The sequence below is a fragment of the Thamnophis sirtalis genome, unplaced genomic scaffold (assembly GCF_051295495.1).
Source record: "Thamnophis sirtalis isolate CommonGarterSnake01/CBP01778 unplaced genomic scaffold, rThaSir2_p1.2 scaffold_1, whole genome shotgun sequence".
Taxonomy (NCBI): Eukaryota; Metazoa; Chordata; class Lepidosauria; order Squamata; family Natricidae; genus Thamnophis; species Thamnophis sirtalis.
In genome coordinates this window covers 145420078-145439217 of record NW_028261381.1, presented here as the reverse complement: position 1 = coordinate 145439217, position 19140 = coordinate 145420078, and the positions used below count along the sequence as shown (strand labels likewise).

At 39.3% G+C, this 19140-nt stretch overlaps 1 protein-coding gene across 1 annotated transcript in view; it reads right to left on the bottom strand.

Moving 5' to 3' along the window:
* KIF26A (kinesin family member 26A) overlaps nucleotides 1-19140 on the bottom strand; it is a 94298-nt gene that overhangs the window by 58377 nt on the left and 16781 nt on the right. The window contains exon 3 of the mRNA XM_087704752.1: nucleotides 8991-9148. Within this exon, the coding sequence (XP_087560878.1) occupies nucleotides 8991-9148 (158 nt within the window). The remainder of the gene's footprint in view (nucleotides 1-8990; nucleotides 9149-19140) is intronic.

Sequence of the window (19140 nt, the reverse complement as noted above, 5' to 3'; positions counted from 1 at the left end):
GAAGACTGCCTACTAGATGCAAGGTCCAAAGTGTAGTAGTACAATTACATTTTCTTTGTGAATCCATAAAAAGCAGAAGAAAAAGTGATTGGTTGTTTGCAATACAGTACAGTACCATAAAAGTGATTAACTAAGACTGGATCAGGCCACATAAGGCTGCAAAATAATATTGTCCTTCAAATATCTAATTCCACAAGTTACTTTTGTTAATTTCATCAACAGAAATATAGCTTTGCAGGGCCTTATGAACTAGCCTTGCTAGATTGTCGCTTTGGTGGAAATTGTGTGTATCTGCTTACCACATACTGCTGGTAGAGCGTGTGTCTAGCATGCACATCAACAATGGATGAGATACTCAACATGGCTTTATAAAGTTTCTATATTTTCTGTTAATGCAACAGGAGATTCACCTGAAATTCTCAACTGCTTTTGTTTAGCAAGAGTTCAAGATGACATAAAAAACTTGGCAAAAATAATTCACAGTTATCACATTTGGTTTATTGCATTGTGCTCTATACAAGATTGCCATTGAAGATTATTTGAAAGTTACAATCCAAATAAGATGCAATGAACTTGCTATTAGCAGAGGAAACTCATTCTCTTTTATTGTTTGCCAGAAGGCTTCCAAGCCAATTCAAAGTTCTGGTCATTATCCACGAAGCCCTATATAACAATTGCATGGCCACAGGTTACTCTAGAGATCACTTTATCTTCTTCTTCTTCTTTCTATATATATAATGTGTGTGCATGTGTGTGTATGTGTGTTCCAGCATAACTCTGGAATGCCTCAAGTAATTTCAACTAAACTTGGTACACAGATGACTTACTCTCTAGAAACAAATACTGTGAGGGTAAGACACCTCTAAAACTCCTTGGTGTGTGTGTTCTGTTAAGATACAGCCTGTTGTACCTTAAAATGGCTTCTACTGTCCTGCCATAAAATGGCTTCTACTGAACAGCGCAGAGGAGTTGCCATGGTAACAGCTTCACAGTACTCCACAAGTGGGTTCCCTCTGGTAAGGGGAAAATCCAACATTAGACATTACGTTTGGTTCGGACATTTTCCCCCTATAAATGAATACCTGGGCAATGCCTGGTTATCAGCTAGTCCTATATATAAATCATCTCTAGAAATCAGGAAAGTACATAATTCATTGGTTATCCTGTTAAAATTTCTAGGGTGGATCATCTAAAGGGCTTTCTTTCATTAAAGACAGAGTAGCATGAACCAGAAAGGAGGTCTCTTCTGTTGTTGGTCCCACAGTACAGAATATGTTGTCACTAGTGGTGTGTTTAGTGTATTTAGGAAGGTTTTGAAAATGTTTCTACTTTAAAAAGTATTCAACACCTAGCTGTTGTCTATTGGGCAATCATTTTTTATTATTATTTAATTACGTTTTGTACATGTGTATGGCTTATTATGGGGGATATCCATATGCTAGTGTCTTATTGAACATCCAAAGTCTTTGGAATGGATAACATAAAAAGTAGTCTAAATAAAAAAACAATTCTAAAACTTCACTGAATTTCCTCAGCTTGTTCCCCTATAAGGCATATTAACTGCAGTTTTTTGGAATTTAAAAAGAATGCAGTGGAATAATAGGAGATACTAAATCCTCCTACTCTTCCCCCATATATTTTGCATTCCCAAAGTTACATTATTTGCTAAGGAGAAACAGAGTTGGACACCTAGATTGTATTCCTTTGAGCTGTTTCTTCCAACATTATCTGCAGTTCAATAAAGCGATAGTTATTAGCAACACAATAATGGGGTGAATAAGACTAGTTTAAAGTAATAGCACAAGGAAACATAATTCAATTCTCACTCATCTCACTCTTGAAATCACTTACGTTTTTTTAAAAAAAAAACTTGATCTACAAGCTAGGCAGAACCTAACAAATTATTATTACAATAAATAGTATTTTCGCAGACTTTCAGTCATACAAGAAAAAAACAAAAATTACATTTTAAAACTCACACCATAATAGTGTTTCATCATTTCTTCCTGCCATTTGTTGTTGGCTCTATCCCATATACCAAGATTTTTCATTTTCTTTATTTCTCTTCTTCATGCAGGTTTTCCGATGTGTACTTGATGAAGTGCACAATTTTACCTCTCTGTCACTACATACCCTAATATTTCATACATTTTTTTTGCTCTTTCAATTCTAGACATAATGTCTATGTACCCAACCTGCATAGACACTAATCTTCCTGCCTTCGGACTGATTTCATGTCTTATTCTTCCTTCAGGTCACATTGGTCTCTCATACCCTCCTTTGTTAACCCACATCTTCAGTTTTGAATTGAGTCTCCCACTCAGCATCATTGTTGTTGTTTCCTGTGTTGATCACAATTTACTCCTGTCTAAAATTGCCTGTTTCTCATCTCCCTCTCTCCAATCTGATCACTCAATCCTCCTCCAATATTCTGTCTATTAACCTCCCTGACTTCTCCATTATTGTCAGCTTTTACTATCCTTCCCATCTGCCACCTGCAAAGATATTCAACTCATACACACGTATCCCACCTCCCACACATGGCAGGTTCTTATCTAATCTCCCTTTCCTCATACATTAGTACCCTGACTTTGCCAGGTGCATTTGCTTTGCCTCCCCTCAAAATGTGAACTCCTCATGACAGCAAGCTTTCTCTCCTCTGTGTTCATACAGCCTGCAAAGCTATATTGGAGCTATGGCTTCCTAAGACTCATTTTTGGTTATTTGTAATAAGCATGATCTTGCAGCTACCCATAATTCACCCCTCCCTTCAAATGTTAATACAGAATACAACATGAGCCTAAGCAAAAGTTACTTTGCTTGCTATTCATGAGAGAAATAGAAGGCCACTTAAGAGTGGTGAAGGAAACAAAGCAATATAATACGCAATAATGCTACCATGCCTAAATTGACATTGCAGTCTGCTACTGAAATCCTCCCACTGGCTATGCGTGCAACCCAAAGAGCTGACTAGAGAAACCAATAAAACAACATTCAAGCAATACATTTCACCTAATACTGTATGACAACCAGGGTACCCTCAAGAAACAGGCTTGTGAAAGATAATGGTGCACAAACCTTATGCGCAAATCAGATTCTTGATAAATTCTGAGTTATTAAGGAGCTTTCATATCACACAACTGATCCAAGCTTGTACTCTGGAGCGTACAAGCATGGAACATGAAAGTTATTCACTCTTCTTCTGAAGAATCATCAAGTAATAAAACTAGCCAATCAAGGAGGCATATAGTCATCATTTCCCTCAAAACTGGCATGTAATGTTCCGTGGAGCTTGTAGTTAGTAACCCATTCCAGCATACATTAGAAGCATCACAATTTGTTTGTCAAAAGCAGGTTGGTAGAACCCTTTGATCTGAAGGTGACAAAGGTCAACAGCAGGAAAGAGTCTAACAAACATGAATTATTCCCCCAGTAATCCACACAGGATGCTAGAGCAATATCCCAAATGGCTAATTGTTTCTCAAATACCCAAGGACAATTTTCTCTTCCAGAATCAAAAAATGCTGATCAGTAAAGGCCAGTAAATCTATGCATGAGCAGTCATGCATTGTGCAATTTTAAATTAATGAAAAAAAAGAATATTTTTGTTATACATTGTTATCTTGGGTCTCTGCTGCTGCACATGCGGGAGACACGTGCGCATGCATGGAGGGAGGGGCATTGTGCATGCATGCACAGGGGGCAAGGGATGATGTGTCTCCCCCCACCCTTTTGATTTCAGGAGGCTTCAGGATGACCTGTTCACAAATGCATGCAGAGGGGATAGCACGGGGGGGGGGGTGCATATGCATGGAGTCATGGCATTGGGGGATGTCACACACACATTGCATTATGGGTGTGGGCACATGCACGTGTGCACACTTTCGGCACCCGAAGAAAAATAGGTTAGGCATCACTGCTATAGTGCATCTCATGATAAATTTAAAGCCCTATTTCCTGGACACATCGTTGAAAATAAATGCTAATTACAGGGGCAGCTTCAATACATGATAAATCTGATCTTTATTTGGTCTCGCACTTCATTCAAAGAGACTTCTCCATTATGACTGCGGTATCTAAAAAGTGCCCATATAAATTTCCCTTAAAAACCTTGACTTCTCTCTATAGCCTCCAGCAATTTTATATGCAAGTTGTTAAAGAAATAAGTTGGTATCTGATGAGTCACAGAATCCATTAGCTTGTACTGACCTACATAACTACAGACTCAGTTATGCATTCTCCATCTGTCTAGATAACTTTGCATCGTGCCAGCTTTACACTGAGCTGAAGTGCCATTATTCCTAGAATGATCAGGATGAGTAAACATTTCTAACTATCACATACAGAAAATTGGAGGAATATATCAGCAACTCAACAAGGAAATAATGCTCGTTTTAAGAGCTAAAGCAAGACTTGAAGTGACACTTACCCAAGATTTGGTATCAAATATTTCAATAAAGGCTATTATTAAAATGCACAAAAATGTTTCTGTCTTCCTCTACCTTGATGAACATTCTGAAAGTGCTGATCATCACAGAAAAATCAAGTTTAACAGGTTAGACATAATATATGCTTTTATTGTTGTTAATATATCATGACCTCCTTTCATGGAATTGTCATTCCTAACTACTGTTTCTTTTTTGACTGTTGTTTTTTTTAGGCTGATGCTTTTAACACGTTTCTATGGTTACTAACCAAGGTCACATCACAAAAGCCTGGACAGCCAGCAGTTCAGAAAGACAAAAGGCAGTTCACATTGTTCACTGTATTAAATAATGTATGAATGTGAAGATGGGGAAGGGGTGAAAATGAAAAGTGTTCACTCCTAAAAGGAGATCTCAGCTATGAAGGACAGTAGAGAAAGCATGCTAATAGTTACAAGGGTTTTGATTAATCTTTGTATGCCATGAATGTTTAAGTTAATATGTACATGCCTATGTGTGTATACACAAATATAAATAGCACAACATGCACATTTCTTTTTTTTACAAAACTCTAAATCAATATCTTTATTGCTGATTGCAAAAATATCATATCGTAGGACTATGCTGTACTTTAGATTCATCTATCTGAAGTCTTGAAAGACGAATAATAGATTTAATATTAGGCTACCTTGGCTGGTATACAAAGTTCATGCACCTTACAAATGGTGCCCATTAATATGACATAAGTTGCCTATATATATTTTCCCAAGAAAGAGCAATAATTTTGAGAAAACCACTTAATGATGGATTGATTGATTGAGATTTGAGTCAGTATTAACTCCTGGTGACTGCCTGGACAAGTCCCTGCAGTTTTCTGGGCAGTGTTTTCAAAAGTGGCTGATCACTGCTTGCTTCCTAAGGATGAAAGAAAGTGACTGGTCCAAAGTCAACCTGCTGCCTTTGTACCTGAAGCAGGATTAGAATTCAGAGCCTCCAGGTTTTTAGTCTAGTGCTTTAACTACCACACTAAATTGGCTAGGGTAATATACTCATATTTATTTACTTTATATATAAAGAGTGCGGAAATTACAATTACCAGCAAATTATCTCATGCATCCAATGGTGAAAAAAGGCAGAAGGTTCGGATGGTTCACCCAAACCAGTAGCAGAAATCGTGGGTGGCCCCGTCCACCCACCCTGGCTCTATGGCATCCTATTTAGGCCCTTTTTCCTCCAAAAGCGCATGCATGGAAAGCTGAGCGCATGCACGGAGCTGGTGCCCGCTCACATTTGCAAACCGGTAGGGAAGGTAAGTAAATACCACCCCTGCATCTAATGCACACTGTAAGTCTATATAACAACTTTCAATAACAGTCATTATGTGCAAAACTAAGAATATAGGCACAAATTTGGGTTGTCCAAGAGTAATCATTTATGATCCAAATATCAACAGATAGTTCAAGGAGACATATTTATTGTGCAATTGCCATGCCTCAAGCACAAAACTTTTATGTTCCATATTTGTAATTCTTATCTTTTTCTTCCTATTCCTGAAAACCTATTAAGGAAAGGAAAATGAAGCAACTGCATAATGCCTTTTGATTAGTACTACTACTGGAAGTTACTCATCTGGAAGAACACAAGGAAGGGAAACTATCCTTCCCACTGTCACTATCCCATCGTTATCCCGAAATGGCATACAAAACAATCCAAAGCTTCCTACACAGTGCTACCCACAGTTCGCAATGAATAGCCAAGTGAACAATTTATTAGAACTAATTGAAGTGCCTGAGCCTTGGAAGTAAAGCACATTAGTCATTTAGCAGTTGTACTAATGTTGCAATGCTTTTGTTGCCATTTCATTACTGCTCCAATGGCCTAATCATATGCTCAGTCACTGTTCAATCAGTACCCCGAGTCCTGACAAGCTGTCTTGTCAGGTTTAAAACTGCTAAGATCTCTGCTCTCTGTCACCTCAATTATTGACTGTATTTTATGGTCAATCTAATGGCCAAATGGTTATCAGCAAACCATCAGGTGCCTGTAATAGGAGAGTGACCCTCAGTTTATATGTATCATTAATGTTCATTAGAAAATAATTAGATTCTTTAATCTGAAAACTCAGAAGCATACAAATATGACTGAACATCTGATTCTAGAAATAAGTGTGCTAAAAGGTTTTCTTTAAAGATAAACAACTAAGTGCTGCTCTGGGCATTTGAGTTATAGAATTGAACTCGGAAGGAGTTGGTTTTTTTTTTCCATCCAATGTAATTCAATGCAGGAATCCAAATTAAAACATCCCTGACAGATGGTTGCCTAGCCTTCATTTCCACATATCCTGTGAAAGGGAAGCCATGACCTCTCTAGATAATTGGTCTCCCTTATTGATGTTTTCCTAATATTCAATTAGGAAACTGAAGGAATAGAAATACAAATTACTGAACAGACTTATTTTCAACACTACAAAAGAATGTCCATCTATAAGCAGAACACAATCAAGACAAGGTTGTGTGAATAAGGCTGCAATGTTGTAAACTTTTCATTTTGTTCACCCAAATTCCATCAGTAGCTTTCCCCGATCTGGTGAAAACGTAGTAAATCTCAGTGCCTCCCACCACGCCCCCAACTCTCAACTGATATGTCCAACCAGAAGATATAGAATAGACATTTCAAACATGCAGCCTGCGATAGGTTGTAGAGTTGGCCCACGAGGCCATCCCAGAGATGTCGAAGGACCGCTCCCTGCCGCCCCAGGCCTGGCCCCGCCACACCCAGTCAGCCAAGATGACCAGGGTTAAGCCCACACCAGCCCTCCAAGGGCAAACAAACTCCTGATGCGGCCCACAATGGGATCCAGTTTGACACCCTTGAATTCAGGAATTTACTTTCTATTTAAAATATTACCTTGGTACCAGTTATTCAAAAGTGTTCCTGTGCAAAAAAAAAAAAAAAAAAAAAAAAGAGTGGGGAGGGGGAAGCAACAAGACAAAGAGACATAATGTCTATTCGTTTTGAGGCAAAAGAATAAAAATATCAAATATGACCAGTACATAATTCAGCCTGATGAATTTAACAACCATTTTAAAAATGAATGGATGCATATTCTACATTTATGGAAAGTAACAAAGCAACTTCTTTCCAAGTTAAGTAGATACTATCTATAAAAAGACAGTTGGAATCAGTGTGAGATTAAAATAATGGCTTTCAAATGTACAGTACAGAATATTATTCAGGCATTCTTTTTCTTTTGCAGTTCAGCAGGAAGAGGAAACATGCCAAAGGAGCCCATCCTAACCTTTGCATATGCTGGCTAGAGAAATTGCTCTTCCTAGTACCTGACATACAACATATACAGAGAGCATCATGCAACACACCCAAAAATGGGGACCCAAATTGATTATTTTATTTAATGGCATGCAAAAAGCAAAATAATTGCTTATGTATCATCTGTGTGAAGGTTGTCAGCAATCCCCAACATTTCTGGCATTGAAAACTGGTTTCGAGGACTTTTCCATGGATTGGGGCGGGGGGAAGTTTCACACACAACCCAGGTCCCACATATGTGCAAATGAAGTTTTGCTTAATCCCCACAATTTGCAGACTGGTTCCTTAGAGGCCATGGACCAGTACCGCTCCATGGACCGGGGGAGGGGGGGATCGCAGTCTAAACAGCTGTGAAGAAATTGTTTAAAAATACTGAAAGATTCCCTTAGGAATTCCCTATAACTCACTGAGGGGGGAGGGAGGGACTTCAAGTTATTCTAGACTAATAGCTAAGTTTTCTTGTCAAGATTTTCAGAAATTATTTCCTTCTTTTGCGATATTACTGGGTCGGTGAGTGGCGTTCTGTCCGGCTGGAAAGGGGCATTGCTGGGCAGCTGTTCATGGGAGCAGCTGCCTGGCAGCCCCCCACTCCAGCTGGGAACAGCGCCACCCACCAATCTAGCGGTATCCCAAAGGCGTCAAGCAATGTGAGCGCCTTTGCCCCCCTCCCCCCGGCTCCTGTGGCTTTGTGCCTTTGGGATATTGCTAGGTTGGTGAGTGGCGCTCTGCCTGGCTGGAGGGGGGGTTGTCCAGGGGGCTTTGCCCACAGGAAAAATATGGCATGGTCTTATTATCGGGACATGTCGTAATTTCGGGGAAACATGATAAGAAAAATCACAAAATTTCTGCAAGGTCACTGGAAGAAAAGGAATTCACTGTAAACTCTACAAATAAGAGGGTGGGGGAACTAATGTTGTTAGCAAGTAGAATTATACTTTTATAACATAGGCAGGGTGAGTTTTTTTTCTTTTTTTGGCAAAGCAGGGCCGAAAAGGCAGGATTTCCAGCAGATGCACAGTGAGTAGCAAGAGGAACTTAATCTTGTCATCAGTTTCTTCCCACAATTTCCAATAGCTACTTTTCCCCCTCACTAGGGGTTTCAGACTTGTGCTGCCATGTATAATAATTATGTTATCCAAACAGCCTCACTACAGTCAATTACCTGAGCAGTCCCTGAAAGGAAGGAAGTTTAAGAACATTTGGTTTGCCGCTATTTAATATCCAATGCAGCAGTATTACCTTATGAAGAAAGAAGCTGCTGCTGAAGTACCTGTGGAGACGCCAGCAGGAGCAACCAAACTCTGGGAACCGCCAGTCCCCATCTGGTCACAGTTGTTTTGTCCTGAGGTAACTTGAAAATTAGAACCTTCTTTTCCACACTCTCCTGTTGTTGCCTCCTATGAAAAATTAAATTAATTTAATTTTAAAACAGAATAATTTAAAATATTTATTAAGACGAAGCATTTATTAGCCTGGTTTTCAAATAATATGAAAATTAGAAAGAAGTCCAAATGCTACAGAGGCATAATTAAAACTAAACATCACTATGAGAAACTAGAACCAGACGGAGAAGCCGTATCATCTTGTTTAAGATGATATTGAATATTTAAGTATCACACAAGAGCAGTTACACAAAAAATAGCATTAATTCTATTAAATAAATACATTTAAATTAACAGCATGATTTAAGAAAAATAAAAGGCTTTCTGAATTAATCACTGATAAAGACAGAATTAATTATTTGCCTACTTATATCTTACTTACTACTGTTACCACAGAATTCTGTGACCTCCAATTGCAACACTTCTGAAAGATGTAGATTGAGGACTGACCTTTTGCATGCTAAAGTACTATTTAAATGAATAAACTAATAAATGATAATAATAGTAAATGACGTTTATCCTAAATCATGCTGTTTGGGGATATAACCTGGGCAGAGTTGGTATTCTGCTAGTTCGCACAGGTTCAGGCGAACCAGTAGTGGCGGCGGAGCAAGGCTCCACCCACCCACCCAGATGTCATCATGGACCTTCTGCACATGCTACCGAACCGGTAGTGAAGAAAAGAGGATACCATTACTGATCCTGGGACATATATGAGGTAAATTCCTACCAGTGTACTTATAAGCTTTGTTAGGCCAACAACATGGGGGTGAAGGTAGAATGTAGGAAATAGAACTTAATGAAAGAGGGACAGCAGCATCAAATAGCAACTGCAACTGTTTGAGAAACATAGCAAAGATAGATCTTTTAAAAATATCTAAATGAAGAGGCAAAATTATTTGAATGAAAAGAAAAAGAATTATGATGTCTTGATGGAAATCAAAAGATGCCTGTGAGGCTTTGAAAGTTCCATATCATGTTGTTGCATTGCTTCAAATAAGTTCCATACCTGTGTTCTCCTACCATCATCTATGTCCAGCAGTTGAGCTGATTTATATCTTGCTCAACCATGGTGAGCCTAAAATTATTTATTTATGACTGTGTGGGTGAGAGAGAGAGAGAGCAAATGCAAGACATAAAGAAAGCAATCATTCCATCTGTTATGTTGAATGTTCTATCAAATTTATGGACCTCTTTTCCTATTGGTGAAAATCTTCATTACATCCTGCTCTTAGCTGTAGCAGATACAACAGGACCTCAAAAGGAAAGTGATTTGACAGTTTCATGAGTCACCTTTCACAGCTACCCTCAGATTAATAGATTGACTGATTAATTCATTTGCATAAGGTCAGAAAAATTCATCCTGCACTGCTGATTTTACTTTAAAAAAATCTTCACTTATCCTGATTTTTTTGCCTCTGCAAATCATTCCAAGTATTCTTCTATGCCTTGCAACCTAGCCAAAGGAAGTAGGATGAGAATTGACAAAAATACTGTTTTCTCTTCTATAGACAGGTCACTATGCTGTTAGAGGTGCTTCTTTCCATGAATCTCTACAAGACTGGGGTTGTCTTATTTAGAGAAAAGAAGGACAGGGCCTGTGTGTCGAATTTTGGAGGATCAGCACCATGTGTATAGAACATCTGTATCTCCTTCTGTTGATGAAGGACATATTGGAAAACTGGATCTCTGGGAAGCATATTACAGAGTGAGAGTCAGGGCAGGGGACAAGTGGAAAACACATTTTAATTGTCCCCTAGGCAGCTACCAATTCAGGATGATTTTACACCCCTCAGATAGGGTTCGTAACTTAGGAGTCCTCCTGGACCCACAGCTGACTTTCGACCATCATTTGTCAGCTGTGACCAGGGGGGCATTTGCCCAGGTTCACCTGGTCCGCCAGTTACGACCCTACCTGAACTGGGAGGCCCTCGCAACAGTCACTCGAGCCCTTGTGATCTCTAGGCTGGAATACTGCAATGTGCTCTACATGGGGCTGCCATTGAAGTGCATCTGGCGACTGCAGTTAGTTCAGAATGCAGCTGCGCGAGTGATAGTGGGCGCACCGCGGTTCGCCCACATAACACCCATCCTCCGCGAACTGCACTGGCTACCTGTTGATCTCCGGGTGCGCTTCAGGGTACTAATGACCACCTATAAAGCTCTCCATGGTAGTGGATCTGAGTACTTGAGAGACCGCCTCCTGCCGATTACCTCCCTCAGACCAATTAGATCGCACAGATTGGGCCTCCTCCGAATTCCATCCGCCAGTCAATGCCGACTGGCGACTACACGGAGGAGAGCCTTTTCTGTAGCAGCTCCGACCCTGTGGAACGACCTCCCCATTGAGATTCGCACCCTCACCACCGTACAGACCTTCCGCACAGCCCTCAAGATCTGGCTTTCCCTGGGGATAAGTTCCTAATTCGCCCCACCCGAGTGTTGAATGCTGAATGCAAGTTGTGTTTTTATTGTCTTATTTTATTCACCTACTGTTTTTGTTTTTGTATTTGCACCCCCCCCCCTTTTTGATTGTAAGCCGCCCTGAGTCCCCTCAGGGAAAAGGGCGGCCTATAAATTCCAATAAAATACTAAAAAAAAATAATACTAAATGATGCCCTTTGGCCTACAAATGGCGCCTGCAGTGTCCATGCAGCTCATCAACAAGGTGCTGCATGAAGATCTGTATAACGGGGTTTTGGTTTATCTAGATGATATCCTTATCTATACAAAAACTATGCAAGAGCACGCCCCCTAGTATGCCAGGTTCTCAAAAAATTATTAACATCCCGTTTGTATGTCAAATTGTCCAAATGTGAATTTCATCAGATACAATTGGACTAACTAGGATTTTGTATATCCCCAAAAGGAGTAGAGATCGATCCTACCAAGGTCAAGGTGGTGATGGACTGGCAAGCACCCAGGACTCGAAAACAGTTGCAGAGTTTCTTGGGATTCACCAATTTTTATCGCCAGTTCATTCCGTCTTTTGCCCAGGTAGCTCTACTGCTTACAGACCTTTTGAAAACACAGCACATGACCAAGAAGCCATGACCTGGATGTTCTCTGCAATGGACACTTAAGTGTCAGAACACATTTCAGCACCTAAAAGCATTATTCGCAAAAGAGCCGGTTCTGCAACACCCAGAACTATCTAGGCCTTTCATGGTTGGGGCTGACACTAGTGATGTGGCAGTGGCCACAGTCCATCTACAAACAAATACGAAGAGGGTCCTTCAACCTATGCCTATACATCACATCACAGGGATGACACTGGAGTTACTAGAAATTCATTTTCTACTTAGGTGAGGAGAATTTTATTCTTCCAGGACCATCTTCCTAATACAGGCAATCTTCAACTATCTGTTCTTGAGCCTTTATGCAGTTATTATTTAGAATGTTTCTCTCCCTCTCCATCACTCCAGACTCTCTGACAACATGCAACCATGCTTACAGCTACTGAGAAAAGGACCAGGTTGCAAAATGGATAGCAACCTATCCTTTCCTCATCACAGCAAGCTGCTATTTTAAAAAGTAATAAGGTATATATTTTACATCTTATTAGTCAGCTAGAGAAGAGTGACTTGAAATGTGTAATGCAAAGAAAACAAGTTGCTTTTGAGCTTGGTTAGTGAGGGAGTCAGAAATGGGAATCAGACAGTGTGGAAGTGTCCTGTTTCTCAAAGACTGTGAGATAATTGTATTTCCAGTTATTAATAAGAGACAAGAGAAGGGGAATTACTTGGGAAGAAACTTAAAAGCTTGTATAGCTCTGGCCACTCACAAAAGATAGCAAAAGATCCTGGAAGAGTTATTACTGGAGAATCAAAAATTACAAATGGAACAGAAGGACATTTACAAGACAATTTACAAACTGTCATCTGCAAAATTTGGAATCTGCCATGCTTTGGATTATATCAATTGAACAGATTGTTCAATCCAGCCTTTCTGAACCTGATACTCTCCAGATATGTTGAGCTATAATTCTCATCATCTGTAGCCATCCTGATCCAGGTCTGATGGGAGCTGCAGTCCAACATTTCTGGGAGAGTGCCTAATTGCAGAAGGCTGATCTAAGCCTATTGTGCTGTCATATGTTTGCAAACCCCTCATGTTTATCTGACAAGCTATTTTACTCATCTTTACTGTATTCTGTACAGCCCATAATAAGTCATAAAAAGAAGTCATATGCAACACTAAGCAAGATTCAAATTCAGAGAAACATGACATGAATAGTGCAGAAAATCTTTGTTACAGGTAATGTACTGTTAAACCATCTGACAAGCATGAAAAGATAGAACACTACAAACAGAATGGTTTTGTTTTACAGAATTATTGGTGCCTGGTAGAATTGTTTATCTGCCTGCGTTATAACCGTCAAGAATTATTTACAATACAATACAATACAATACAATACAATACAATACAATACAATACAATACAATACAATACAATAGCAGAGTTGGAAGGGACCTTGGAGGTCTTCTAGTCCAACTCCATGCCTAGGCAGGAAACCCTATACCATTTCAGAAAAATGGCTATCCAACATCTTCTTAAAGATTTCCAGTGTTGTCTGGAGACAAGCTGTTCCACTGATTAATTGTTTTAACTGTCAGGAAATTTATCCTGTTATAAGTTGCTTCTTTCCTTGATTAGTTTCCACCCATTGCTTCTTGTTATACCCTCAGGTGCCTTGGAGAATAGTTTGACTCCCTCTTCTTTGTGGCAACCCCTGAGATATTGCAACACTGCTGTCATTTCTCCCCTAGTCCTTCTTTTCATTAAACTAGACATACCCAGTTCCTGCAACCGTTCTTCATATGTTTTAGTCTCCAGTCCCCTAATCATCTTTGTTGCTCTTCTCTGCACTCTTTCTAGAGTCTCCACATCTTTTCTACATCGTGGCGACCAAAACTGAATGCAGTATTCCAAGTGTGGCCTTACCAAGGCATTATCAAGTGGTATTAACACTTCACGTGATCTTGATTCTATCCCTCTGTTTATGTAGTCTAGAACTGTGTTGGCTTTTTTGGCAGCTGTTGCACACTTCTGGCTCATATTTAAATGGTTGTCCACTAGGACTCCAAGATCCCTCTCACAGTTGCTACTATTGAGCAAGGTACCACCTATACTGTACCTTTGCATTTCATTTTTCTTGCCTAAATGTAGAACCTTACTCTTTTCACCATTGAATTTCATTTTATTAGATAGTGCCCAATGTTCAAGTTTGTCAAGATCCTTCTGTATCTTAAGCCTATCTTCTGGAGTGTTGGCTATTCCTGCCATCTTGGTGTCATCTGCAAATTTGATGAGTTCCCCATTTATTTCCTCATCCAAATCATTGATGAAGATGTTGAAGAGTACTGGGCCTAAAACAGAGCCTTGGGGTACTCCACTGTATACTTCCCTCCATGTAGATGCAGGTCCATTGAGGACTATACGTTGAGTGCAGTTAGTCAGCCAGTTACGAATCCATCTGGTGGTAATGCTGTCCAACCCACATTCTTCTACTTTATCTAGTAGTAGGTTATGGTCTACCTTATCAAATGCCTTACTGAAGTCCAAGTAAACTATATCGACGGCATTCCTCTGATCCACTAATTTTGTCACTTTGTCAAAGAATGCAATATGATTAGTCTGGCATTTCTCAATCTCACATCTCTTCAAGCATCTTCTGTGTTATGAAGAGCTTGTCAAATAGTCACATTGGTAGCAAGTAACAATCACAGGAACAGCCAAAAAAGCCAAGTAAAAAAATGAAGCTTCCAAATACTTTTCAAGGGCAGCCCCGTATACAAAATGTTGCACTAGTCCAACTCTGAGGTAACTAAGGTGTGTATGACAATTAGCAGCGCCTCCCAATCCAGGAATGGTCACAACTGGGTGGTTTAGATTGAGAAGCTAAAATGGAGATTCGGGTTAAGAGATTGAAGCATCTTACTTTAAGGTCCTTGGAGGAAAAGTGGGATAGAAATCCTTATTCTCTTCTGATATGTATACCTATTATAGGTTTTTAAGGATCATCTATACTAGGGGTGTCAAACTGGTGGCTGGATGCATCACGTACAGGCCACACACATCACAGGTCCATGAATGGGGAAAATGTCGCAAAATATCACATGACAACAATGTGGCACCATGAGTTTGACAGCCATAATCTATACTATCCTTCAGATAGTATCCCCAGCTAGACTGATTTATAATTATAATACCTTCTTTTGGTCCATCTAAAAAGCCACTGAGGTATGTGTAACAATGAGAGAAATACAATCCCATTCAAGCATTTTCTTAGAAATGTCCAGGAAATCTTTTAAAAATGCTTAATTAGATCAGACACCACAATACATATTTTTCACTAGGGTTATCCACTACATGAGATAATGTGCATTTCTGTCATCTGAAATACTACTCTGACATTTCAAACTAATTAGTTAAAATAAATTTAGCCAAAAAGAGACAGGGTTGTAATGAAACACAAATGCAATTAAACACTCTCCAGGATGCCACAAAACTTTAAATTCTTTACTGCCATAGATCATGTTTTACAGCCATCTCCTATGGTAACATGTTAGAGTCTTTTCATGGTATGCCACAAGCATTGCTCTGCATTTATTACAGAGAAGTAAGCAGAAACCTTCATGTTTTATTTGCATTTAGGAAGGCATCATTTCAAATTTGAATATCTAGTGGCAGAACTATGACAATCATTCAGTGTTACCATAATACTGCCACCAGATGTCCATACATTAGACTGTCCATCTGTAGTGGAAAAGCCTATGTGCAAACAATTCTGCAGGCACAGATTGCCACACAAGTAAAACACTAATGAAATCAAACATCTTGAGTACAGGTAGTCCATGGATTATGAGAGCAATTGGGACCATAATCTCCATTGCTGATGCCATTGTAAAATGCAATGTCCCATGACTGCATCACTTAGTGGCAATTCCAGCAGTCCCAGTTGCCATCGTAGCCTGAGGATGGTACAGGTCATTAAACAAATATCTCACGTTTAATTTCCCCATTGATTTTGCTTGTGGGATGTCACCAGAGAATGTTGGAAATTATGATCACATGACCATCAGGATGCTGCAACAGCCAGAGCTCTGAGAACCAGTTCTAATTATCATTCATTCAGTGCTGCCAAAGTCTGAATGGTTGCTGAATGAATGTCATAACCCCAGGATTACCTGTATAAGGAAGTCTATAAACAAGGAGCTGATCAGCCTTAGTAGGGTTCTTCAATGCAGTTGTCCCCATGATAGTCTGAATCAGTAAAATAAGGTCATTCTCCACTGAACTCACAATCAGAACAGAGCTGGAGGGGACCTTGAAGGTCTTCTAATCCAGCCCCCTGCTCAAGCAGGAGATCCTATACCATTTCAGACAAATAACTGTCTGCTCTCTTCTTAAAAACCTCCAGTGATGAAGCACCTACATCTAAAGGCAAGCTCTTCCACTGGTTAATTGTCCTCATTATTAGGAAGTTTATCCTCAATTCCAGGTTGCTTCTCTCCTTGATTAGTTTCCATCCTTTGTTTCTTGTCCTGCCCTCTGGTGCTTTGGAAAATAGATTTACCCCCCTCCTCTTTGTGGCAGCCCTTCAAATATTGGAAGACTGCTATTATGTTCTTCCTTGCCCTTCTTTTCTCTAAATTAGCCAAACCCAAATCTTGCAAGTGTATTTCATATGTTTTAGTTTCCAGGCCTTTAATCATCTTAGTTGCTCTTCTTTGTATGAATGCATGTGTACCAGGGGTGAAATCCAACAGGTTCTGACAGGTTCTGGAGAACTGGTAGGATAAATTTTGAGTACTTTGTAGAACCGGGAAATACCACCTCTGGCTGGCCCCAGAGTGGGGTGAGAATGATTTTGCAGTATCCTTCCCCTGCCACGCCCACCAAGCCACACCATGTCCACCAAGCCACACCCACAGAACCGGTAGTAGAAAAATTTGAATTTCGCCACTGATTGTATGTGTGTTGTATACTCTCAATTTCCTTAAGGAAAGGACTAGTTTATGCAACATTTATACGGGCAAAAGTAGATGATAATTTCAATAAGAATTCCAATAATTCACAATTCAGAAACACTGCACTGAAGGGATGGGGTTGTACCATAAAATTTCTGATCAAACCTGTTTACACAAACCAAGAAAGCTTCTTTTTTTAACAGTGATGCTCTAGGACAGTAATGGCTCTCATATATAATCCGTTTGGATTTCATAGCTAGTTTATTCTCAGAGGAAGAGGGTAAGCCAAATGTAGCTCTGAAAGCTTTTGCATCCACAAAGAATCTCCAGTATAGAATTATAGAAATCTCACTACCCCAGCACCTGCTTCTGCAGATACCAGCCCAAATTCAACGGTACCTCTGAGCCAAGAGGAGCACCAGGAAAACAGAATTTAATTTATCAGACTAGAAAGTGTAAACTTTCATCCTGCTGTTATGTAGACTTCATCTTATGACCACAACTGGGACCAGAATTTCTGTTGTTAAGCAAGGCAATTGTCAAGTGAGTTGTGCCCAAATTTATAACCTTTTTTGCTACAGTTGTTAAGCAATCTCTCCAGATGTTAAATGAATTCTGCAGTTGTAAAAGCGAATCCAGCTTCCTCCATTGACTTTGTTTGTCGTAAGCGGGCTGGGAAAGTAGAAACTGGAAATCACGTGACTCCAGGATGCTGAAACTCTCATAAATACATGCTGGTTGCCAAGTACCCAAATTGTGGGGTTGCTGCAATGGCCCAAAAGCAAGAACCAGTCATTACTCATTTTTTTTCAGTGCCATTGTAACTTCAAACAATTGCTAAATGAATGGTTGCAACTCAAGGACTACTTCTACTTCTGCATAGTCGGGAAGTCTAAACAGACCAATTGAGAGAGAGAGTGCAAGCTTGTGAACTTCAATTTTTTTAAAGTCCAGAGCTAGAAATAAAGGCTATTGCATCCTTTCTTTTGCTTCCAAGACTTTGCTCTAATTTGTTCACACAAACATCAGACCATGGGCTGCCTCTTCACTATTTTATGTCAGTTCTTGGGTCTCTAACACTATCTCAATTGTTCTGAATCCAACTGAATTCAACAGAGGGTGTTTTATTACATCCTTGACTTTCACTTCCCATATTATAAAACAAGCAAAATGTTTAAAAGTTATGATACTTATGTAGTTACTTACCGAGCACATCTAAATTATATTAAAGCAAAATATCTTTAAAATCCCCAAGAAGTGTCACAACTTTTGAGCACCCCTAACGTTTGGAAAATGAAAGTTGAAAATTTTGACACGCCCACTGCATCCTTAGCGTTGGATATTTGCAATGTTCTTTGAAAGAGGAGATAGTTTCCAATCAATAGGAACTGACATTCTAAAATTCTCAGGAAGAATGCCTTCATTACAACCTTATTGTCATGTATCTAAAAACTTGGAAATTACTAAAAATCAAAGCAGGCAATATCTAACTACAATTAATTCACTATATAGAGAACTTTCCTATTTTATTTTCCTTTTCAGCAAGGGGAGACTTTTTATCTTTTTCTAACAAAACTAATTGCCCACATCTGAGAAACCTATGTTGTTGCTGTTTTTAAAAAAATAAAATGCCAGTAACATAACAATGCCAGAGTAAGCACTGAAAGCAGAATCTCTCCTTTCATGATTTATGTCAAAGGAATAGAAATATCACAAGCCCATACACAAACTGTCAAATGGAGAATGGAGTTGGCTTGCCAAGATAAATTAATTAGGAAAACAGCCATTTCTATAGATGATCCATATCACTCTACTAAAACTTTAATTACTCAATTAACACACTTAAAATCAGCAGTTAAACAAGTTTTGCTATGCTGACAGAAGATAAAATTTTAAGAAAACCATGTTCCTCATTGAAACATTTTCTAGGACTTTTGTGATAATATAATGCCATAGTTTTAAACTTAGTATTTGTACTTTTTCTTGAATGTGATGGTTAAGTATATTGGCTGCAGAGAAAAGAGCAACACATAT